The 27043-nt window shown below is 34.9% G+C and overlaps 1 protein-coding gene and 2 long non-coding RNA genes across 3 annotated transcripts in view; 2 read left to right on the top strand and 1 right to left on the bottom strand.

The window, feature by feature from the left end:
- LOC124432743 (eukaryotic translation initiation factor 4 gamma 3-like) overlaps nt 1–16765 on the bottom strand; it is a 30562-nt gene extending 13797 nt beyond the window's left edge. Inside the window, 6 exon segments of the mRNA XM_046981873.1 lie at nt 2583–3744; nt 4298–4494; nt 6057–6230; nt 6305–6428; nt 6572–7212; nt 13367–16765. Coding sequence (XP_046837829.1) covers nt 2583–3744; nt 4298–4494; nt 6057–6230; nt 6305–6428; nt 6572–7212; nt 13367–13676 — 2608 coding nt within the window. The 5' untranslated portion in view covers nt 13677–16765.
- LOC124432758 lies at nt 7749–8848 on the top strand. Its single transcript, XR_006944375.1, has 2 exons — nt 7749–8121; nt 8333–8848. It is a non-coding gene; the product is annotated as an uncharacterized LOC124432758 (long non-coding RNA).
- A 6266-nt stretch (nt 16766–23031) lies between the features above and the next one.
- Nucleotides 23032–26376, top strand: LOC124432755. Its single transcript, XR_006944372.1, has 2 exons — nt 23032–23712; nt 24588–26376. It is a non-coding gene; the product is annotated as an uncharacterized LOC124432755 (long non-coding RNA).
- The last annotated feature ends 667 nt before the right edge of the window (nt 26377–27043 follow it).

Below are 27043 nucleotides of genomic sequence, written 5' to 3'. Positions count from 1 at the left end.
CCGTCATACTGTACTTTCGAGTAAAAGGCATGGCGAGAACAAAATGTCGGGTCCACGTTGTCGATGCGACATTTTTGGTTAGGTTTGATCGTACGAGTAATATATTAAAGCAATGTGTGCCTAGTAACCGAAGAAATATATTTTAATATAAACAGATATATACGTATATGCACATTAAGGCAGTAAATTATAGGTGTGTATATATATGTACATACATTTCGAGTAAAGACGGAAATTTGCCTGGTTGTTCTGTCGTCGTTGATGTCGTCACATCCGCTTTGAATTACTTCGTATTAAAAAGTACGACGAATGCGACACGTGTTAAGTACAATAAACGCACTTTTCTCTCTCCAAGGATTAAAAGAAAGGATTGAAAGATTTGTTCAAATTCGTATAAATATACATAAAAGGAATAAAAAAATAAAATAATAAAAAACAAAAAATATAAGAAAAAAATGTGAGAAGCGTGTAAAGGGCGCTAGTCGGTGATTAAATTAAAGAATACAAAAAATTAAAAAAATATGTACAATTGTTAAATTTCTTAATACATAGAAGTACGTAAAGACCAGTTCCAAATTTAAGTAGAAATCCGTTCAAAAGCTTGCTAAGAAAAAAGAACTTGGAAAATATTACGGGTTAAAAATGAAAAATGAGTATATGTATAAACGAGCAAATGGACGGACAAATGGATACAGGAGGACAAGGAGAAGGAAAAAAGGAAGAGGAAACAGGAGAACGAGACGAAACGTACCCGACTGGTACAGCACGTGCCGGCTACTGGAAGAACTCGATGCCTGCTCGAAGAGCAAATCACCAACGTCTCCCTCCAGCGACCGAACGTAGCAACACTATCTATCGGCCATATTCGGGAAGTTCCGCGCGTTCTCGTAATTCGTCGTCAACCAGTTTCACAGCGACCAACCAGTCTAGTCTTTCTCGCATCTCTTTGTGTCGCGTTGTATTAACAGATTTTAAATTATACTAGTTTTCTTACAAAAACGTGTGCGCGGGAAATCCTATGTATAATATTTCAAGAGAAATAATTCCTTGAGACATTTCCAAATCAAAAGAAACAAAAATGATCAATAAATATATCGAACACTACTCGTAATATGTTTGCTAATGACTATTGTATTTTAAATTATTATCATTTACCATATTAACAATGGTTGCCCTTTTTATGTACTCTTTAATTAGCAAAAATGTAAAATTTATTTAAATTTAATCGATTTGAACTAGAATATACTAATGTTTCTTGCATTATTTATTTGAAAAAAATTTCTAAAAATGTATGAAATAATGTTAAAAACTCACCTTTCTTTTTGTTTCCCATTTTGATTAAAATAGAACCACCACTATATTCAATACTAATATGGAAATCAAGTTTTTATAGGAAAAACTTTTGTTTAATTATGAAAAATGCTGTACGATAATACATTCCAAAGAGATTTTACAATGAAATATACGAGAGACAAATAAAACATCTTTCGATGATTAACCAACCATACGGTTGACGAAGAATCGTGTGTATACTTTCGCCATTGTATTTATACTACGCGACGCACACGAACAAAAAAACACGATTCTTTAATTAGAATATTCACTACGTCACGATGAACATATTTTCAGACATTAAACGTAATATCAATACTCATCATTCAAAAAAAAATTTTTTTCTCGATAAACATAAATATAAATTGTTATTCGTACATTAAATTCTTATGAAAATTTTTAAAATATTCAGTGTTAGGCGAAATAACACGATGCAGCACAAGTTGAAGAACGTTCTCTTTCTATTAATGTCGACGCAGTTCACTACCCCTTCGAACTGTACACGCGACCGGTATCAAAGAACTAAAGACGGGCGCATGATTTTTAGGTTAAGTTCATTGAATTTTCCTCTCACATATTTCAAAAACTTACAAGTCATTAACCCATATCACACCCGCTTCTACTATCTATTCACCTTCTCTAAACGAACATATTTTCTCTCTATATCTCTCTAAATATTTTTCACATTTTTTTCTACTTCTCTCTTTCCTTCCTGTTCGATTCCACTTTCACTCTTCTACCTTGCAATACGACGACAACGACGACCACGGACTTGTACATAATTCACTCGAGGGAACTACCTTGCCAACAGAGGGCGAGTAGTTGATATGCTTGGCACAGCGCACAACGCCGAATCCGCAAAATCTTTTAGTACAAAACCCGTTCACATTGAAACGATAGAGAGAATTTGGAGCCATAGACCAAACTAATTCCAAGTTAAATTTCACGGAAATTACTTTTATATTATTCGAAAATACAACAACCTACTTCGAAATTTAAATAACGAAAAAATGATATTATATCTACTACAATAATAAATATGCTGTCGTGTTTGTTATACGAGTGGTGTGTGTTGTACGCCATATTGATCTGTTCGTAAACGATTTCACAAACATAATTATTAATATTGATGTATTTTTGATAGTAATTTTGGAATAGTCTCTACTGCTGGTAATAATTATTAAATATATGATTATTAATAATTATTAAAGAAATGATGAAAAATGATCAAGTTAAAAATAAAAACTCACCATCATTTTGTTTATGTTGTAAAAGTTCGTTCCTGGCAACCACAATAGGCTCCTGCTCCGTTTTATCTCCACTAGCATCACCATTCGTTTTTTGATGATGATGATGATGATGATGATGATCAGGTTGATTATGTGCTGGTGCTGGAGTCGCACCTCTAGAACTAACGCTCTTCTCTCTTTTTTTATCCTTTTGTTCCCTGGTATTTGAAGACAGCTGCTCGGTGATAGGGTTACTAGATTGGCCATGATGCGATTGAGATTTCCTTCTTGGTGGAGAATTCGACGACGTTGTTTTGCTCGAAAGATTGGAAAATGGTTCTCTCACAAGAGTAGGATTAACACTGGGTGGAGTAGAAGACGATTTGCTGACCTCTGGTACAGTCACATTCGGGGCAGAATGTTGTTGTAATTGATGTGTTGGCGGTGGTAGTTGTTGCTGGTGATGGTGATGGTGTTGTTGTTGTTGTTGCTGCTGCTGATGGTGGGAGTGGTGGTGTTGTTGTTGTTGATGATGTTGCGGCGGCGCCGATGACGTCTGAACATTAACCGAGGAAGGACTCGTGGTATTCTTTGTTTCTTGTTCGACTACGGGCGTAGCAGTAGCAGTAGCCAACGTAGTGACAGGCTGTATAGGAATAGTATCAACATTGACTACGGCTACAGTTTCCTCGCTGCTGCTTACAGTCTTTTTCTCTCCTCTAGGATGAAATTCTTTTGCGAGAAGTTGCAATGGTTTAGATTCCACTGCCGATTTAATCGCGCAAGAAGGAGAGGAAATGGAAGTAGACGAGGAAACAATAGCCAAAGGCGTAGAGGATGAAACGGATGAGGGTGCGGCCGATGGCGCTGGACATGGTGCCGACGAAGTAGGAATTATTTCAATTTGAGTAACGTTATTAGACGTATCTAACGATTGACTACACAACGCGTGCACCTTGCTTATATTTTGCGTCGGTGTGGCCAAACCGTTGTTGTTGCACTGACTGTTTATATCGTTAGAATTTGTTTGAATATTCGATAAACTTGGTGTCGTGATTTGTGACACGAAAGTTGTTTCTGGTGCGGTAACGGCCGGCACCGGTGAGCCGGAATCCGAACTCTCGGTCGCGGCTTTCGCAACGCGTGCCGCAAAATCGGCCACCACCTCTGCACCGCTACTATTCTGTAACAATCACCAAATCTGCGTGATAGACGGCTGAGACGTAGTACGCGCTAAAAATTATGCAATAGACAACCAAAAACTCTTCCCAAACTCAAATCATACTGTTACCACTTGAACAGAAATCACCGACAAAAGAAACAAATAAACGTGCAAGATATTATTCTACGTCTTCTACCTTTCTGCCATGTTTATATGCAATCAATTAAATAAAACATACGTGCGGAATATAAAGAAACAGTAAAAGTTTTTTGTTTTATTATTTTACTCTACTGAATTCTGTACAAATTTTATTCATAATCATTAATGATATTTTAATCCTCACTATTGAAAATTCATTACTTTTCCATATACAAATTAGTTAGACAAAAAAATAACGTAAATTTGTAAGAATTTTAGAGATCAAATCATGGCTCGGGTATAAACGTAAATATAACACGAGCAATTGGCTAAAAAATCATTATTCTTTATTAAAATTTCATGATAATTAATACAGAGAATTCATTTTGTTTCTTTAGCCAATTACTTATGGTAAGTAATTGAAATATAAACGCACCTGTAATTGAGGTGTTTCACGATTACTAGATTCTGTACTTTCGACAGTTGCATCATCGTCATAGATTTCATGACTGATATTTTTTCCCGTGCTAGGATTTACGATATCTGTTATGGCCTTTTCTCCTCTTGGCCTTCTGGATCTAATTGAACTACTTGCTCCTGTTGCACCTCCGCCATTATAACCCGAATACACATCTGAAAAAAGATAAAAATTAACACATCTTATTAATTTATAAATTTCCTACGTAGATTTTTTTTAATACAATCTCGCTGAAATTTTTTATTTAACTTCTGATTTATTTTTCATGATACTATAACGCACACTTATAAATTACTATATGTATAATACATTAATTACATTCTTATATACGAACAATGTGATTTCGAATAATTGTAACAACGAAAAACGTAATATTATAATTTTCTTATATTATAAGAATGAACAATATTATTAATTTAAGTATTCAAACTGAGTAATATTTTTGAGTTAATTGTTTTATGTCTTAAGTAGATATATAAAAAAAGCGTATGTATATAACACAATACTAACAGATTTTCAAAAGATCATTTTAGGAATTAGTGAATCATAAACAGCTATACAAATTAAGTAAACAAATTTATATATTTTTGTTGAGACATGATCACTTAATCTCAAATTACTCAAAATATAAAGACTAAGTAAAAAATACCATGAAGTATTTAAATATTTAACTCTTTGCGATTAATGTCCAGAATAATCCATTTGTTAGGAATATCACAATAAGTCAACATATTCCTGACAAAGCACTTTTACTGTTTACTGTTGTTTAAGAAGTGTATTCTACATAGTTTATCTTATTGCACTATATATACACATTCTTATAAACGAAATATAAATAAAATCTAACTTTTAGATCAAGAATCCACAATAGTATGATTTCCTAAGAAATTACACATATATTTTACCTGTTCTACAAATAAAAAAAATTCCGATCAACAGGATACCTACGAAAAAAATACTACTAATGTAAAAAGTTAACGTTAATAATTCATTGTCCTTTACAGACTTTAAATATAATAATTTATACTCTTAAACAGGTAACAGGATTGTTCTTATGTACTTGAAATATAATTATGTATATTTCATTCGTTGTATGTACGAAATAATTTTGAAAAATATATTTTATATATCGGTAACGTATTATAAAAGTTTACCATTATATAGTCCGTATATTCCACTCACAACAAACATCGTTCACAAATAATTTAACGTTCAAACACTTTTAAATTCAATCACAAACGGAATAAGACGTCTTCTCTTACCACTAGCTTCTAACGAACTGACAAAATTTCAAGATGCTCTCACTAAGTTATGTTTGAATTACTCATATTCTACCTGACTGTGCAGGTATATTTTTTGACCGTACCTTTATAATCGCAACCCTAAAGTAACTTTCCTATTGTTAAAACCATAATAAACCAACTTTCTAGTATTTTATGTTCAAGGGTATATATCATTAGTAACATAGTACATTTACTAGAGTTTAAAAATAAAATGTTTCCGAAATTTTTCGTTCAATTTAATGACATTTTATGACATTCGATGTTTACATAATTTTATTACCTTCTTAATTTTCTGTTTTATTTAATTTTGTGAACTTCTATGAAAAATTTCAAAATTGAATTTCAATGTCATATTCAAACTTTAATATGTATTATTTTTAGGTTACACAAATATACACACCCCATTTTCTGTTTATTTTCTTAAATAAACGTACCTATTTGGGGTAGAGGCTGAGGTTGTTGGGTAGGTTGTTGAAGAGTACCTTGTGGTACCATTGTAGCTCCTTGGGCACCACCTAGCGCTCCTCCAACATGTTGAGCCCCACCACTAACAGCGGTTGCGCTTGACCTATTTAAACTCAATGGAGCAGTGGGCGATGTATAAAAAACTGTAATAAGGGGTAAATAGATCATTATTGATGTCTTTAAATTTATACTAATGATAATATTTCGTAATACTTACAGCCAGGTTGAGGTGTTGGACCAGGCTGGTATGGATAAATATTTTGTGTTAAAAGAGCATGCGGTTGATATGGGGGATAAAAAGATTGATTTTGAGCTTGATGTCGTTGAGGTGCACTGGAGAACTGTAACAACACGTTAAACAATTATTAATTTAATCTGCTTATTATAAATCTGATATAAATTCTTTAAATGATCGTACATAACACAAAAAATAATTCAAGTTACTTTCTTATTAAAAAAATAATAAATAGTAGTTCATATTTACTTGAATAAGCTGATTATTCATATGATATACTGATTGTTGATGAGGGCCAGTTGGAATTCCAGCAACATGACTAGGGACAAATACTGTCCCTGGTTGACCTGTCAAGCCAGTCGTATACATGACAGGTGGTTGCCCGCCACCTCCACCTACCCCTGGCATGCCTACTACTTGATTTCCACTACCCCCTTGCCCACCTCTATGATTTAGATTTCTTGGTTGCTGTGGCCTCGGAGCAGCTGGATAATAACTCTAAAAAATATATTCAATTAATTGTGATGTATTGATGTTTAATTGATGATCTATATATTTTTAATCAACTCTCAATATAAATTATACATGTGCTTGTAGATGTGGTTGTTTTCCCATTTCCTGAGGTGAAGGAGTATGAACTGGAGGTGTCGTTGTTGGTGCCGGACCTTGATTCTGCTGAGTTTGTACACCGGGTGCTTGTGCTTGTGGAGGAGCTTGACCACCAGCTGGACCTCCTGGTGGTATACCTGCTGTAGATTGTCCTATCGTTGGTATGCCACCAAGTGGTGGAGGTCCTCTACCCCCGGGTACACCTACACTCCCCCCTCCCCCGCCCACCTGCCCCCCTGGCTGGGCGCCGTAGTTTTGAGTTGGAACATGAAATTCTGATCCTAGAACAAAACAAATATATATTTTTTATAAAAGTAGTTTTATATACGAAAAGTCAAAAAGAAATATGTCACAGAAATATTGATATATTCTTCCATATGGAATTTTTATTTTACTATTACTTTCATTACTATTAATAATTCAAACTTATATTAAAAGATTTGAATCATACTTCGACATTTCAAAGAATGACATGTAAAAGTGTTATTTAAAAAAAAAATGTCTTTCAACCAGCATAAATCACGCTCCTAATGTCAATCCAATAAAAAATATCACATTGATGCACAGCATTTCACAAAAATTGCAAGGAAGCATTGCAGAAAAATCATCTAACACATCGGGTCTAATCATCTAAACTCATCTAATTCTTCTTTCATGTCACGAATGATCATAATAGAAAGGTGATAGAAGATGATCGTATGGAAAGTGAAGAATGAAACAACACGATGTGAAGAAGAAGTTTCGAATTAACGATGAAGAAAGGAAGAAAAAGAAAACTGAGGAAAAAAGAAATAAAAATATAAAAAGAGCATACAAAGTTTAAAACACAATTTGCCACGAAAAACCATCGATTTCAGAAATTGCGTCCACATGAACGAGCTATCATCATTCTGCGATGACGATGTACGAAACGAATTTTTCCGATAAACGAGCTCTCGCCATATTCCGTGCATACGCAACAACTAGACTTGCTAGACACTACACACCGCGATACTTGATTGTATATTGCGCAACATGGCTTCAAGGTTGTAAGCCACGAAGTGGTTTCACGTTTGACGATTAAACTGTGCTTGAAGAGAAGAAAGAACAGAAATAAGTATTGTAAAACGTTTGAAAAACGTGTTGATTTTAGGCGCATGACAAAATTCACCTCAAAAATTTTCTACATAAAATATGGTACATAAAATATGGTAATATTAATCTCCTGTCGATAATTTGTTCATACTAATACTAATACTAATACCAATACCAATAATAATAATAATAATACCAATAATAATAATAATAATAATAATAATAATAATAATAATAATAATAATAATAATAAACAATAATAACAACAAAAATAAATAATAAGAAAAAAAAATACAATTAACTTCCCACTTTCATTCTTTCTCGCAGGAGCACTGTCATTAATATCCGATTACATGGACGAAGCAGAAACTCTTACTAATTTCAACGTCTATATTTTGTTCTACTAACGAGAGAACAACACATGTAAAATGTTTTATAGCATATTTTTTCAACGAATGAATGTGTGTGTGTGGAAAAATTAAGGGAAAAAAAGAAAAAAAGAAAAAAAAAACTACAATGACTATGTATCTTTCACTTCTCGAGGCACCTGTCGCTGAAGTAATAAAACTAGTTACTTGTGAAAGCAATTATGCTAGGTAAAATTTCTGGATACGTCAACGTCAACGTCATCGTCATCGTCATCGTCGTGTGTTTTCCTAGACTTAGTTCGTCATTGTTCACGAGGATATTGTACGTTATGTCGCGTCAATAACATCAATAGCAAAGAAGACAGACGAACGAAAAAATAACCGGAAGGAAAATGTGATTGCGAAAAAAATTAGGGCCAGATATTTTTTATGAAAAATCTTTGGATAATAAAATAAGAAAAAGCTGGGATATAAATTTTGACCAAAGTTATTTTGCTCGAAAGCAATATATACGTTCATAAAGAAAAGGAAAAAAAAAGAAAATTGATAAGATTTCATGCAGATATAGAATAGAAACGATAGAAAGATTAGCAGACGTTTTTGATAACTTGTCTTTCTCTTTTTCTTATTTTCTCACCGTCTATGCTCCTCTTCGAGGCGTTTCGCCCCTTTTTCTTTTTTTTTTTTTTTTTTTTTTTTTGATTGTATCACTTCGAAATAACGTGGCAGATAACTTTTACAAATCGTCTTTTTTAAGAATGCACGCTTACACGAGACGATGGTAGTGTGGCACGTACGCGAGGGAAGGAACAACCAGACAGACCTCGGTGACGGCCATCTTTCTTTGCACATGTGGGCAGGAACCGGAGCGGTGCTGCTATCTGTAGTTCCATGAATGCATTGATTGCCCGCGAAAGGGGGGCGAGGCCGCAAAAGACTTCGCTGAGAGAACATCAGGGGCGTAACTATCCAAGACCATTCTCTATTTTTTCACCGCCAAAAATACCAAAAACAAACCCTTTTTCTCTTACGACCTACTTCAAAAATAAAAGGAAATAAAAGATACTATATGATATTGACAATATCAAATGAAAAAAGAACTATTAGAATTTAAGCAAAACATCGATTGTTACAATATATGAACAAAAAATATGAAACAGAAGAAATAAAAAATATCTTCGAATGATTTTCATGAAAAAAATGAAAATAAAAAAAGAAATAAAAAAAGTTTGATAACCTTTAAAAGATTAACGAAGAAACGTGATATCCCCTTATTAAAAATTGCTAAAGTTCTTTGACTGATACACCATGTGTATACATTCTTATGTGACTTCGCACTTTTTGAAGAATCACTTTCTCTCTCCCCACTTCTCTATCACTTCTTTCATTTCATTATCGGTTATTTATAGACAATCACGAGATAAATAAAATATTCTTATACGAAAGGAAAAACATAATTAATTGAAGGTAAACGTTATGCTAATTCCAAAAAGTCACGTGGTTTGTAGACGTCCACGTGATATCGACCGTAAAACCGTATAAATGCATCTCCTTAGTCATCTAATTGGATATTGTTGGTTAAATTAATCTTCGACATTGTTGTCATTCTTGTTTGTTTCTTTTGTCGTTTTATATTTGACGTTTGACAAACTGAAAAAATATCTGATGCGATTATTTTTATAATTGGACAATGTTGCTATGAAGATAATGTTGTCCTCTATTTGATATTTTATGTAAAATAGTACAATACATTTAATTCTCTCTCCCTCCCTCCCTCCCTCCCTCCCTACACACACTCACACACACCTATATATGTGTAAAACAATTAAATTATTACAAAACGGATATTCATTTTATCCTTGGAATCCATTTAAAGTTAGACAACTCGGTCGACTCGTTTTATCTTGCTCGAGATCTCTCTAGGAAGAGAAGTTTGTGATGCTTCGAAAGTATGTCAAATGTTTGACCGGAAGACAAGGACAGTGTATACTTTTCTCTCTTGCTGACCATACACTTTAAGCGAGCAATTTCAAGCTCTTTAAAATATAATTCATATGATTAAGTTTATTTATATACAATTTAATAATAAGATATCTACAAATTACAAGAGTTGAATCGAAAGATATTTACTGTTAGTACAAATTTTTGCAAACGATATACTTTGTATTATGGACGACATGGAAGCGAAATCAAATGTGATTTATTTTTTTCTATAAGTTAAATTTGAAATTAATCCTCTCATCGTACGTTAGGATTCTTATCGTACGATTTACCGAGATAAATATTCACAATGAACAATGAACAATGAACGACGAAAGAGGGTTGGTCGTTGTTCTGACGAGACGTATCATGCAAAAGGGAAAGGATTGAATGCACCTTCACGATGGCACAAGGCGAAAAGCATTTTATCGATTGACCTATATTTCGAATTGTTTCAAGCTCCGCATGAGGGCGCTTAAAACCTCTGACATATATACGGAACTTCCAAGATATATCGATATTAAAATGAACTTCATAAGATCTTAAAAGAAAAAAAATAAATAAATAAAAATAAAAAGAAAGAAAAAGATTTTTCGTAAGAAAGATAAACAGATATTATCCCATTGTAGATCAAGCTAGAGGCATGATGTTAAATACGAAGGCCGTTCACTTACGACGCAATTCCAACTTTGTAAAATTCATATTTTCCATTTCCATTAATATATTCTAGAAACATATAGATGAATACAATGATCTGAACAAATGAAAGTGATGATCCATGGTTCGAGAATAGAAGATCAAATTATTACGAATCTGATCTAACAATGTGACTAAACATTAATGTCAAATTTACACTGGCCTCTTGAATTATTATTGTATAAATGAACAAATGAAAATGTTTCGTCTGAAGCGATACTTTTTTCTTTATTACATAGTAGCAGTTTGATTCGAGCAAACGGTTAAAATTGAAAGAACCTATGACAACTGACTCCTCTACGTAAAAAACGTCATGATCTCTTATTGAAATTACTCGACACTTTGAAGACACATAAAAACGCACATCTCTTTATCTTGATTCATTGAATGGACAAATCATTCTTGCACGATCTGAGCCCATCAGTGTGCCTGCAAATAGAGGCAAGCTGTACGACTCCTGAACAGATAGGTCACCAGGTCAGATTAACTACCCCTCCGCATACCCGAAAATAACTCAGGCTTGGTATACATTCGTTCTCTATTAGTAGACAAATCAAATATTTGAGACTATGCCATCACAATACAGTATCATAAGACGATATGTATCAATTCCTTAAAAACCATATACGAATATAAAATTCAACGATAGAAAATATAACAAAACGAGAAATAATGAAGTAACAAAATGTTTCAAAAATAAGATGGAAAACCAAGGTGCATCCATTGGTCAACAAACAACATGTCCATGATGGAGCATTTAAAAAACGTCTAGGTCAGCCAGCATAAATAGAACATGCACATTTATCATTAGGCGAAGAACGAAAGGGAAGAATATGAAAGAATATATGTAAATGGTTTGAATCAAGGCATGTTACAGAATAACAGGAAAATAAATTCATGCGAATGTCACCCAAAAATAAAATAGAATTTCCGGTTATTCCCAATTATTCTGATAAGTATATAATTTATAGTTTCTAAATTTGAATTCAATAAATCATACAAAAATAAAAATAATTTTCTAGCAATATACAATCGTTAAAGATTTCATTGTCAAATGTATCATTGACTGTATCCGCAATGTATTTATTAGCAGGATATATATAAAAAGATGAAAATTGTCTAATCGCATGGTCTTTTTCCCACACTTCTCGATGTCTGCTTGCGCCTAGTCTCACACCACGAACTGGGATATATGTATCTTTATCCCTACCATGATATTCTCTCGTGATACTTCTACTGTCACGTATCCCCACCACTACATCTTCCTACGGTTGGTTCTCACTGCCGAACGTCAAGGAGAGAACATTCCTTAGGTGGGGGAAGTTACGCCAAGCTAGCACACGGGTAAGTAGGTGGGGTAAGGAACACTACGTCTGGATTGGGCCTGGCTTAGGCAACGGTCGCAGATTTATCGATCGTTTAACTATAAAGTCATAGTCTCTCCTTCCTCCCTCCCTCCCTCCCACCCTATGTATATATATTATTTATATTAATTTTAATAAAATTAAAATAGATGGATGAGACAATAGATTATATCCAATTTTGAAGCAAGAGATCACAATGAACCAATGGCTCGTATAAAATCTAGGAACAAGTCGATATTAATATGTCAATAAAATCCACCATATTTAAAGGCAATGATCTCTAAACGTAATCGACGATGAAACCTAATTACACTGCTGTGGCGGCCATGGCCCGTTCTTTATTCCGTTAGGTCGTCTGTCATTTGTGAACATGATGAAATACCGTCGTTTTATCGCTCATTAACTAACTTAGTTCCTCGGTAGAGAAGACAAAAATTGTTCACGGTACTACGACTTGTCTATTGTGTTTTGAAAAACGACTTTTTTTTTTATATACCACATCACGATCATTTATTAAAAAGTAGAATTAAAACTTGGTGTCCTATTTTCGGGAAAAGTGAAATTAGTTCACCGTAATTATTACTCTTTGCCTTCATAAGATTTGATGATATTAAAAGGATATATATACATGCCGGGAGGAACAGGCGAAAAAGCTTCATCGATGCGATGCATTCATTATTGTCTATAACTCGTGATAAGTTCGTAAGCATATTTATAAAAAAAATATCTCCGAGGAGTAAAAGGAAATAAGTCAGCGACCTGGAGGAGGAGCGCATTTTTCATCATACGTTTACAACTTAACAAAGTTGAGATCAATGCACGATCAACTACTAATTCTATCTATTTATCTATTAATCTATCTATCTATCTATCTATCTATCTATATATCTATCTATATATATATCTACACATTGTCTTCACTTTGAAGGATTTTCTCCCTCCTCGATACTTACTAGTGTTAGCTGTAACAACACGATACTGTGGTGGGGCTTGTTGATGTTGAGCGAGTTGATGTCCGAGATGGTTGATGTTGACGGTCAATTGATGATGGCTCAGCTGGTGATTCAAATGAGGACTTGGCGATGGCGGTGGCGGGTGAGCGGCATGATGCACGTGGTGATTATGACCCGGTTGAGGATTTTGTGGATGAGGGGCCGATAAATGATGATGATGATGCGGCCCTCCTATTAGACAATGCATAGGTCCTACTCCCACGGCGACGTCCACTGCGCCCTCCTTCGAGACGCCATATCTCGAAACCATTCTTTATTCCTATCGTTGATCCTTTCGTCGTCGTTGTTCTAGCTTTGCCGCCGCCGCCGTGTAGTTGGTCCTGTCCGGCCTCAACGACGTTCCTTGTCCAAGATCGTTGGTTAAAGACCGATAAATCCTTGCGCGCTCGTGTGATTGATTTTGTTTGTTTATTTGTTTGCTTTTTTTTACTTTCGTCTAAAGTTTATCGACGATTGTAACGTCGGATTTAATTGGGGGAAAAATTGATAAAACAGAGAGAAAAGTGTACAGGAGTGAGCGAAAGATATGTTATTGAAAGAAGATGCGTGACAAAACGCTAGGGTTTATCTTTTCCAAAGATCGAGGATATCTTTTTTTTATTTATTTATTTTTTTTTATTTTTTTATTTTTTTTTTTTTTTTGTTCTTTTTACTAAAGAGCGTGCGTGTAGGCTCGTATTATGACGATCTTCGGGTAAAAAAGATTATATCGATATTTAACCAACACTACCTTCGTTATTCACGGGCGTTTCAATCGGCGATGGAGCACCATGACGTCATCGTTTTCTGTTATCGACGACAACGAACGATACGATCGCCGATCGTCCGTCGTGTAGAGTTATATTATTCTCTTCGAAAGTTCGTCATCGAAACCACGAAATCCTTCTTTCCGTGGCTGCTTCTATTCCTCCTTATCGTATCTTTCCTTGTCCTAATCTCGATGAAGATATACGGATTAATGTGTGGATGATAACGCGCCTCGTTTCTGCCACCAAAAGAACACATGAATATCGCTGCTGCTGCTGCTATTAGCGATACGTTGCTTGCTGTCGTCGCCGCTGCTGCTGCTGCTGCCGGCGGCGCTGCCGTTGCAAGCAAGCGTTCACTCGAAATAATATCGCGTTTTTATCGACAGAAGAACGATGTATGCATTCGCAGTCTCACAGTGAACATCAAATAACGCGCGTACTTCGAATTATGATGAGAGATTTTATCGTTAAATTCTCGTTTATAATATTCGCGTTTCTATTCAGATCGGTCGAGAACAACCGACCGACCGACCGACCGACCGACTCCAACGACGACGACGACGTCGACGTCGACTCGACGAACAAACGAAGATCAACGACGTTTCGCGAGACTCGTCGAAGAGAATCAATGGCCGCCGTGTGTGGTACTACTGTCGTACCGCCGCAGCAGTCGGTACAAGAGTGCTCCTCTATTGTTAAGAAAAGAAACTTAGGACGACGAACGAGAAAGACGGACTTGTCCTTCGACGAGTTTCAAAAAGACGACGCTGCTCGTAGAAATATAAGTAGTACTCTCCTCGTTACTCGATGATTCTTCACCGTGAAGCACACCACGTTGCATGCTTTCCTTAAGGTAGTAGTAGATCGAATGCACGTGACGATACGAAAGCTGCATTTTCAGTCGCGTCGATGAATGCGAACGCGATTTTGTTATTATTATTAAAATTACTATAAATATTACGTATAGTTATTTATATATATGCATATATTTATATTATATTGTGTTTTGACGATAAACTGATCAAAGGATAAAATTTAAATGAATTATTTTCTAGTCTCGTGTGTTGTCACGCTCTTCGCTGTTGCTCGTGTCGAGTGGGATGAACATCGCGCGTCATTTTATTCCTTTCTCGTATTTCTCTTTTTTTCTTACAGTCGCAATAGAAATACGTCGCGCGCGTGTCCGTTAAAAACTTGTCGGTAATAAAGATGATAAACGAAGAGATGGAAGGGTACGATGTAAACGGGCTATCGGCGCTCGTCCGTGCCAAAATCGATATTTAAGTCACGACATCGGCTACTCCCTCTTCACGGCGCCGACTCCTCTCTCTGTCTCTCTCTCTCTCACTCACTCACTCACTCCCTCTCTTCCGGTTCTATACGAGGACGAAGAGGAGAAGTAAGGATAGAGGGGATAGATTACGCATTTATCACGAGTATCGAAAGTCCCTCTCTTTCCTCTTTCTCTCTATCTCTCTTTCTCTAGCGTACAATGCTTAATTTCCTATGGGATTTCCGTTTTTGGTTCTTCTCTTTCTCTCTTTTTGTTTGTTTCTCACTCAACACAATCGGTGATTGACTCTTCCTATTCTCTCTTTCTATTCTGCACCGAGCCGTATTTTCTCTCTCTCTCCACCGTGTGGCGCTGCTCGGAAACTTTCGGTCGCGTGTCGAAATTTGCCGAGCAACAAAAGAGACTAAAGCCGAATTCACCTTTCACGAGAAGAGCGCTACCCTTTTCCCTTTATCCTTTTCTTGTTTCTATACGTTTATCTTATTTTTTTTCTCTATTATATATATTACCGCGCGAAGACGACGGCGACGATAACTTCGTACACGTAAGTCAACGGCATACACTTTCCCGATCGCAGCACGAGAGAAACGCGAGAGACACTTGGCGGGCGGCATACACGACAGCACCGCGCAGTGGCGCTCACAGCGCCAACAATTGAGACCTCTCTCTCACTCTATATATCTCTATCTATATCTCTATCTTCAAGTGAAGGCGTTATGAGCGCAATCGCTTTTATTACCAATAGGACGACAACAACGACGATGACGACGATGACGACGACGACGACAAGGAACGACACATATCTCTTAAACGCTATGTAAAATAAAATAAACGAACGATGAACAGCTTCGTCCACCCTTCGTATGGATACGTACGTTTATACGTATGTCGTGTGTTCGCGCGCGCGCGCGCACTTGCAAACTGACTCTAGAACGAATCTCACTGCACCACTAGAGCACCATCAAGGTACCAAAGAGATTCACGTTACGTGGCCTCGACACACAAGGCCACGCGACGCACGCGAGACGTCACGCGCGTCGCTTCCTTTCTTTTTTTATACTTTCTGGGATATACGTTGCTATCCTTGATGGATGGCTACGCCACGTACCACGTATTTCTTCTTCTTCTTCTCTTCTTGTCTATTACGTAAAGATCGACAAAGTATAAGGTAAGGGGAAAAGAGGGAAGACCACTGAACTCCACAATTATACCAATGCGGTGCGCACCCTTCGATGAGGGACGCGTAAGACTGATGCGAACCAGTCTTCGCACGACCTACCAACCAACCAACCACGAATCGTGGTCCTCTAGCGGTCCATAGTGTAACTAAAGAAAGTCAGGGCCGCCTATGGGAAAACATATATCCCCATGTCTTTACGAGGGTTCTTTTTTCTTACACTATTTTAGAGATCTGTGATTGTATACGACCATGATTTTGTCAAAGTTATTGATATAAATATAGTTTAAAAATGTGGAAAATGTGGAAAACATCTCTTTGGATAATTACTCATGGATTATTTGCATAATCATGCCAAATTGTATTTCTTGATTAATCCGTGAAATATATACCAATTTACTTTAGATTGGATCAACTATAAAGCACTTGTTATTTGACTCGTATTCAAAACTGATTGTAAATAATTCTTAATTATTAATATTTATCGTAAATAATGTTTCATGTATAAAATGAAAATAAAAAATTATAAAAAAATTTGTTTCATTTCAAATATTATCTTTCGTGTATCACAATATTAATACATTGATTATCTTTAACAATATTCAAAGGGAATAGATATTTTTATTGAAACGATAATAAAGATAAAAATTTGAATTTTATAAAATAACAATCGATACGTTCCTGAGAAATAGTCAAACCTCGAAGCAGCGAAAGAAATGCAGAAAGAGCCGACGAACGTACAAGATCGCGTGCGCAGGCCAATGGGCAAGAGTGCAGGACATTGGTGCGCATGCGCAGATCGACGGCGAATACCCTTCGGCCCGCGTGAATGCAGCGGGCACAGCCCTGTTACGGTGCATTTGAGGGTAATGTGGTAGCAAGCAGCAGCTTTGTGCGTGCGTGCGCACGTATAACCCGTTTTAAATAACTCAACCACCAGATGTGTCACACCTACTAAATCCTACGAAAAAGTTGCATGTGAATACTGAAATTATTTACGAGTCGATTTTTTATCTTGTATAATTTTATTTTTTTTTTAATTTTTTACTTCGAGTAATCAAGCCCTCTTTTGAGTATCTTTAACCGTCGTATAACACGCATTTATTTCATTTCGAATGTCATGAATTTAATCCTTTCAATAAAAGGAAAGAAAAAAATGACTAAAACAACTTTTTTTCATAAAATTATCTTATATATATTCGAAACTTAATTTTTAAGTTGCAATTTCTTCAGTCAAAATCTTAAATTACAATCTGCAATTGTTACGGCCATTAATAACTGATCTTGCATATAATGTATTGATACCAAAAAATGTCCCATGAATCATCCGACTTTCTCTTAAGATTAAGTTAAGAAGAAAAGCTTATCATTATGAGAACTAATCACATTATTTCCGAAAATATCTATACTTTCACAATTAAAAACAAACTAAACAAAATATTCTATGTTATTAATAATATATACGAATATATATATGAAATATATATATATTTCATCTATTTAATAATATTATTAATTATATTATTTTTAGCAATATCATTATAATAATCTGTTTGTGCTAATAATTTTTTATTATTTTAACAATGATGAAGCAATGTACTTCTGATATAATTGAATGGCTAGTGATATTTGATCGTTGAAATGTGTTTGTACAATAAACTGGAATATAAACACAACATTCTAAGAAGATAACTAAAAGAGTCATAGGAAAGGTTAAACGTATGTGTTATTCAAGGACTATAGAAATTATATTCGAAAATATAAACAATGATTCATTCTGAATGATTTCGTGAAAAATGTTTAAAGTTATTTTTGTTTTTATTTGTATATTTATCTTATATATCTCAAGTAATTAAGTCATGACATGAAAAAATGTCTCCTTTGTCTCGAGAACTTCCGTCAATTGTCGTCCGAAAATCTCTAAACGATTACGATTCAATAACATCTCTGTTAATATATGAAATATGTTGTAAAAGGACAGTAAGAAAGTACAATCATAAAAACAGATAATATGTGTGTGCGAAAACGATGTACAGATATAGAAATCTAGAAAATCTAATGACCAAGGGAAACGAATTGGTGAAATATTGTAGGCAATTTATACTAATTCAGAAATAACAATTAACCGTTACGGTACTTCTTTCATATTTAAAAAAAATATTTCTTGTAATAAATTTTACAAGCACGATATACGTCTAGGAAATCCCAAAGGGAATAAATCACGCATCCGTATTTCAATACAAGAATGAAGCATTTAGTAAAGATGAAAGGAAGTGGAGAAAGTAATAAAATGGTTGGAAGAAAGAATATTTTTCCAAATGGGAGAAGAAATGGCTGTGAAGAAGGTAGAGAAGGGAACAAAAGATGAGATCTGGTGACCAGCGTCAGAACACCTGTCTCCTACTGTAAAACAATTATTCTCAGTTCGAGTCTTCCCGTTATTATTAAATACACACCTATGCGATAAGGAATTTGACGAACGTAAAGTTGAAATTTAAACTGGGACGATATTGAAAATCATTCCGAATACACGAAAAAAGCACAAGTAAAGGATAATGTCGCTAATCCAACGATGAAGTGGACGAAGAGAAGAAAGGGAGACGCGAGAAGAAGGCTAAAGGCCACTTCAAGGAAGAGAGGAAGATGATCCGCATGTGTAAATTCGTTCGGTAGGTAACCCAGTTTTGACGACGATGCACCAACCAAGTCGGGTCGCAGCGACGCCGTGGTTCGATCGATACCTACACGCACTCGCCGCTCTGCTTACAGCCTAGATTCGCTTGCCTAGGATAGGTGCATGAAGGGAGACGTGTGACCTACATAACTTGAAGAATAGCGAAAAGAGGAAATACATCGCGAGAGAGAGGGGGGAGAGGGAAGGGAGAAAGAGAAAATGTTGATTCTCATGACCATTGATATCTTCAACATATCCATGATGAACGGACATCCTGTGAGCGAACGTGAAAAGATTTGCTCTTCCGTAAGCATCTTCTATTTAGTCGTCAATCTAAGATTTTCTATATGCTAAGTAAAAATTCTATCTTTGAAATTAAATTCCATTAAATAATCATGAATTAAGATCAATAAAATCAAATAATTTAGTTTAATAGGAAAAACGGTTTGAAGAGATAAGCATGTTTGAAAAATATGCTAACACTGAAGCTACGTCTTAGTTTCTTACTGTTTGAGGTCTTGTCGACGCTTAGTCCAATGAGCATGCGCGCGCATGCATGTTTTGTGTGTGTGTGTGTGTAGGCGGACTAGAAGAAAAGAATACGAAAAAGGTAAGTGGAAGGAAGGATGAGAAAAGATAAAGAGAATCGTCTAGTCGTGTTCGAAGAAGAAACACTGAAGATTTCGAAAATAGTAGAAATACGACGATCCTGTCTGCGCGGCTGCCGTGAGAAGAGCCAGACTGACAAGAGGGGGGTCCGAGAGGAGAAGGGAAGGATAATGTAAAGAGAAGGAGGACGAAGAGAAGGGGCGTCGCAACCCTCCTATATTGTTGTCGTCTCTCTCGGTTGGACCGTTTCGATCGTACGAGACATGCGGCTAAGTTCAAAGTCCTTCGCACATGGCAAAATCGTGCTGCTGCTCTTCTGAGTCATTGTCGATGTAGATTTGAGAGTGAAGAATCATCCTCGTTCTACCTTTTTTCTTTGTATCAAACTTATTCCAAGAAGACGATAGAGTTTTATCTAATTATAATGATTTTTTTCTTAATTAAGCAGATAAATAAGCACAAAGAAAAGTTTATATATATATATATATATATATATATATAATATATAATATATAATATAAGTAACGCGTTATCACTACTTCTTCTGCAAAGAATGTCTTGTGAATTGATCGATCAGGAAAGAAGCTAAGAAGTAAAGTCGGTTAACAAAGATAAGCCTCTCTATATGCATGTGTGTATGTATTGTCTTTTCTCGCTGTTCTACCCATTGACTACTGTTTCTTTATGAAATGACGTTAGTAGGATTTTAACGAGAGCTTCAAATTTTATATGGAACACTTTTGTATGGTACAATATCTGTTCTCGACAAAAGATTCTAATCGTTCGAACTTCGAGCTAAATGTAATTCTGCTTATACAAACGGTACTCCTTAATCACCTACGGTACGGAAGAAAAAAATAATGAATGTGAGAGAGTGAGAGAGAGAGAGAGAGAGAGAGAGAGAGAGAGAGAACGATCGGTTCTCAAGTTGTTTTTAGGAATACGTTCGATCTTGAGTTTCGCTAAGTTTATCGTAGCATCAGCGTGAAAAAGAGTGAGAGAGAAAGAAGAAGTAGGAAGAAGGAGAGGGAAAGATGAACCATACAAGTCGCTTTCCAGGGGTCTTTGAGCCCTCGAGCCGTTGACCTTGGAAAGGTAGCATGGAAACCTCGTGGTGTCGAACAGTAGTACTCTCTACGTGGGCGTTTAGTACGAGGTTACCGGACTGAGGGAGGAGAGGTGGGGGCAGGATAGAGAGAAACGAAGAGAGCTAAAAGAGTAGGAGATTCAACGCAGCAGACACGACGAACGACGAAAGAAAGAAAAAAAGAAAGAAAGAAAGAAGGAAAGGAAGAACGAACGAAAAAACGAACGAACGAATGAACGAACGAACGAGAGAGCAAGCGAGCGAGCAAACGAACGTCTGGACGAAGGAGAGTCTGTACGAAGGGAGGGTCGATATATCCCGGCTTTCTCCCTCGTCCGGGCAATGACCTGCCACCCTTGCCAACAGCCTTTATGCTCAGCACTACGCGTTATTGCGTGCTAACCCTGAAACTATCTGAAATTGGGCACCGACGGACGCCTAACCACCGTCGCCGACACCGTGGTCAAGAGCCTTAACCCAACCAGGAAAGAAGGAGGGGATGAGAGGAAGAGAGTGCGAACTAAAAGAGAAAGAGAGAGAGAGAGAGCGAGAGAGAGGAATAGCGTGCCTTTGGCATGATACGCGGGAGAATGTAATAGTGATTCTCTCTTTCCACTCTCCCTCTTTTTTTTTTATTCAACGACTTCGTTTTTCTATTCATATCGATCTTACCTAGTCGGTAATTTCATTCTCTTGAAAAAGAATACGATTTATACGGAAACTTCTTTACCGACGGATAAGCAAATAGCTAGAGAATTCGAACGTATTCGAAAATTCAATTTTAATTCGAATCATGGATACGTGACAAATGTAAGTATAACAGGACAACGCGATCGGAAGAAGGCGTCTTATGCCTTCTCTTCACGACATACGATAGCAAAATACGGTATTGTTTTATATCGCGTAAATCGAGTCGTCGACTAAAACGGTAATCATGAGAAATGTCACGTAGCACTGTAAGGCCGTATACGCGCTTCTCTGATTGGTCGTTCGAAATGCTTTTATAAGTGAAGAATTTATATATTGTAGAGTACGCCTTACCGTTATATTGCCTGTTGCATAGTGCAAGAGAAACCGTTTGATTATGTCATCGATAGTTGAAAGTGTTCTCTGTCCACTACAGCTGCATTATATATTATTTTTTTTTTCCTTTTTTTTTTCAACTTTCAACCGATAATCTATATACCATAAGATGTAGGGAAATGCAGATTCTATATTTCTTTTTTTTTTTTACTTTCATCGATAGAGCGCTTGCTTGTAAAGATCGTAAAGATAATAATACATTAATCAATTTTATTGTTATAGAAATCACCGTGAAACAATACACGAAATGATATTACTAAAGATAAAATTTTCGTTGGTAACATTAAGAGGAATGGCGGACGTTCGTAACACTGATCCGTAGCGAAGTAAGTACGCGGAGAACCGGTAGAAAATACGCATTCCTGACAAGGCCGCTCGCTCAAGAAAGAGGCCGCCGAACATCCGGAGAGAGAAGCTTAATAGTATTTCATTTTCTTTTTACACGCTTGTTTTAATTCTTTTATATTTCATGCTGCAAATTTTACTTCCAATATATAATCTTTGAACAGTTTGCTTGTTATATATAACAAATATAAATATATACATGCATAAATATATACGATAAATATTTATTGCTCAAAGCATATGAGAGAGATTTATATATAATATAATAAAACATAGAATAGAATAAAATAAAATAAAATAAAATAAAATAAAATAAAATATATATATATAATAAAATATGTATAATATTTATTCGAGGAATAAATATTTATAAATAGTCATAACAATTATATATATATATATATATATATATATATATATATGTAAATAACTTCATTTCTCTAAACATTCTCTTCTTTAACAATACCATAATTTTACAAGAATTATGACGAACCAAACTGTATTTCTATGTCTACCTAGTCACTTAAATAATGATCCGGATTTTATCGAACTTCAAGTTTGTTACCTGAGTCAACTTTCACCTGAAAATCACGATTGAACATTACGTACGTTTCTCTAGTCCTGCAACACGATTATAAACTATCCAAATTTTACTTTGCATTATGATATTCATTCATTTTAATTTTACCAATCAATTTCATCATTTAAATTTAACAAGAACATCAAAAGAATATGTCCTGTAAACAACTAATATCGAATGATCAAATAACAAGAGCTTTCCTTCAAATTCTGTTAATGTTATCTTTAATTTATTTTTATCATTCAACATATTAAAAAGTTTACATTTTTAAGAAACTTAATAACATTATAAACCCAACAATAAAATTAATTTTTTTCTCATATCTCATAACGGATGTACGAAATGGAAGTATAGGATTAATTAAAACCTAACGCGCCATCTTGCAGTACCGTTCAGAAATACGCAGCAAGAAAACAATTTATCGCCATCATGCTCAGTATCGTGCCGTCTCTGCTTTTCTTATGGCGTTTCAAATTGTTACGTGCGAATCATGATAGATTTTGTGAAAGCAAAAACAAATTGTTATATCTCGTATTCACATACAAAAAATATTATAAAGAAAAATAGAGAATCAGCAACATTGTAGATGGAATATTATTCCATGTAAAAGAAAAGAGTACATATCTCTTTCCCTGTCTGCCTGACTCTTTGTATGATCCATTCGACGAACATCCGGCATCTCATGATGGTATGTACGAACAATGTAAAAAACATTCGACCGATGTTGGTGTTATGCGCGCGACGAACTTACCTACAACTGTCGACATTTCCGTCGTACGGTGCTGTTGTGGGGACGTATGTCCAGTCTGAGTAGGCCGTCTTTAAGTCAATGATGACACATGTCCTTGACGGTTAAGTGCATGTTAACGGCGTGATTATGTGTACGCGTGGCGATCGCGTGCACTCCGTTACGATGTGTGTGTATGTATATGTGTGAAAAAATAATGTTAACTAATCGTGAACATTCACGCCACGAAGAAAAAGAAAATTTCTATTCCGTTAGGAATCCAAATCGATTTACTAATATTGGTCACGTGCGACGAATCGTTTAAACAAAGATTATTGTTCAGAAATAAAAAGTATTATATAATTTTCTTGGCGGTACTTTGAATTTGCTTCCTTACAATAATTGTAACGAGTAAATATCAAGGCTGTTGATTTTTGGTTACGTCAAAGAAAAGAATAGAATAATTATCTTTTATAATCGTTTTTCCTACCTTCTCTCTGAACTTTCTTTTTTCTTCAAATTATAATTCTTATTTTTTCTCTTTTTAATAATTACAATTCTTTATCTGATAAACGCGATACACGAGAAGGACAGGGAAAAACACGCGTAGGATAAATGAATTTCGCCACGCACCCGACACGAGGACTCTTAACCATATGCTCGTCGTTGCTAAAACAGTATATGCCTTCTTTGGTAGAGTAGAATGTCTCTAATACACGCTTTTTGCTAAACGAAATAATGTCCCGTCCCGCGCGTTATACAAACGAAAGGATTTCAAGAATACTAATAAGATTAAAAACGTTTCTTGAGAATGAAGTTTATAACTATCGTTTTAGTACTTTGAACCGCCGGAATAACGACGGACACGAAAGAGCACAGTCTTGAGAATAACGTCTTACCAACCAAACAACGATATAACTACCATGATTGTAAAAAAGGTGTGCTCCTCTATGGGCTCGTTTTCGTTCAGTTCGCGCATTACCATGCTCAACGTCATGATGCTAACCTAACTGACAATATGCTTTGCGAATTATAATTTCTTTTACGTGATATTAATAATTAGTGTAATGGATTCGTCTACTAGTTTAGGTACCATATGCTTGTTATCAATTTATATTAATAATAGAATAATTTCTTGCAAAATCAAATGTTAATGATATTTTCAATCTTTCAATTTTTCATATAAAACTTTTTCTTTAAAATGACATATACTAAATGACTATATGTCATTTAACAACATTCATTGACTTATAAATGACATATAATTTGTATTCATTTTTCACACACTTTTCAGCATATTTTCTTATTTAAATTTATTATCATTTTAATTTCTTCTTAAAATCATGTTTCATTTATATCGCAGATTACGATATATGCCAGGTAAAAAGAAAAATATAATTTATATTTAGAAAATTTAATCAAATAGAAGATTCTAAATGATTCACATTTTGTATCTACCGCTTTTTCTAACATAAGGATTCCGAGCGATCTGATTTGTCGAGTTGAATATCTATATACAGCCACTCAGAGGCCTTTCTTTTTATAACACAACGTGATTACTACAAGGCCTTCGGAGTGTGTAACTTTAACATACTAAGAATTTTACTACTTCTTACGATATCGAAGATATAGATGAAAAAAAAAATTTTTTTCTATAAAAATATGTTGTAGAGATAAAGACGAAAAAAAACGAGATAAATTATATGAATTTTCAAGATATATAGCTGGAGATTAAACTACTATATACATACAGTTTAGTAGATAAAATCAACATAATTCAAAGTTCGGACATCTTTGCAAGATAATAGCAAATTAAATTGTTTATTTTGTCCTAATCAATCTTCTTTTGTGTCTTCGATTTGTTTTATCTTCAACTCAACCTCTCTTATCAATATCTAACTTCTTTTCTAGTAAATGTATTTACTTTCGTAAAAGATAAAAAGAAATTCTTGAGAAAAGATAAATATATTTGTTCCCTATTATTTATGTTCTTTGGTAATAATTCGTGCACATATTTACACAAAACGGAATTTAAATTTATCTTTGTACTGTATACACATTCATAGCCTGAATATTTTTTATTCAAAGCCTGAATATTTTTTTGCATATATTATAAGTAATAATTTATTTTAGATCTTGTTAATTCTAAAATTAATTCTTTCCTCATTATTTATTAGATTAGATAATAGTTTAACTAAGTAGAAAGATATTCTATAATGCTATTAACAGGACTAACGTCAACTTTAACTTTATATACATTACGAGCTATACATTATTTCCTAGCCATAATATCTTCAAGCGAATTATTTCATATGTATTTTAATTACTGTTCTATTCATAATAAGTCTTCAAATTCTAATATTTTGTTGAATAAATATAAACGGCAATATTTTTCTTTTGCGTTAAGAGCAAGAATATTATTAAAGGAAGTTTATAAATGTAACATAAACTAAATTTAATAAACTTATGTAACGAAATGCTATTGGAACCATCAAAATTCTAATGAACTTATTCACAGCTTGCAAATAGTTATTTCAGAAGATTCATAACCTCACAACTCATTAAAGAATATTTGTAAGCGATGAATACAAATATATAGAATAAAATTGACGTCGTATCTAACAATTTTGGACTCATATCAAATTAATATATATATATAAATATATATATATATACATACATATATATATATATATATATATATATCATAACGATGAGTGCTTCTCTTTCGATATTCTTGATACTACGACGAGTAGGCACATGGCCCGCGTGACCATTCTAACCTCAAATTATGACTATTATACGACATATATATACATCTCGTTAAAAGCATTCTTAAGTTAGGTGTATCTCAGGTTGAAAATATACGATAAGAAATTGTTAAAATTATAAACTGTAAAAAATATGAAGATTAAGAAAATAAAAATGACTCACCGGCATTCGAAATGTAACGCGGTGTACTCGTGGCAACCACCGTACTGTATCCTTGGGACAGATGATGAACACCAGGATTATTAACGTTAACGTTGACTACAAGCGGATGTTGCTGATGTGGATTATGATGTTGCTGTTGATGATGATGATGGTGATGGGCCAGGTGATGTTGTTGCTTCCCTTTCGTCGGCATGCTCATAAACGTCGCAAACCAACCTCTGAATTATCCACTACCGTCAAACCTTGCTGCCTTACGTAGCTCGCCTCGGTCCTCATAGGTACGTTATTTTCACACGTGTATGAAATGATCGTAATATTTTGTTGTCACTAATTTTTATCCAAATCAATTGCATCAAGA

Source organism: Vespa crabro, chromosome 1 (assembly GCF_910589235.1).
Source record: "Vespa crabro chromosome 1, iyVesCrab1.2, whole genome shotgun sequence".
Taxonomy (NCBI): domain Eukaryota; kingdom Metazoa; phylum Arthropoda; class Insecta; order Hymenoptera; family Vespidae; genus Vespa; species Vespa crabro.
Note: the sequence above shows the minus strand (reverse complement) of the source record. Positions and strands in the feature narration are given on the sequence as shown.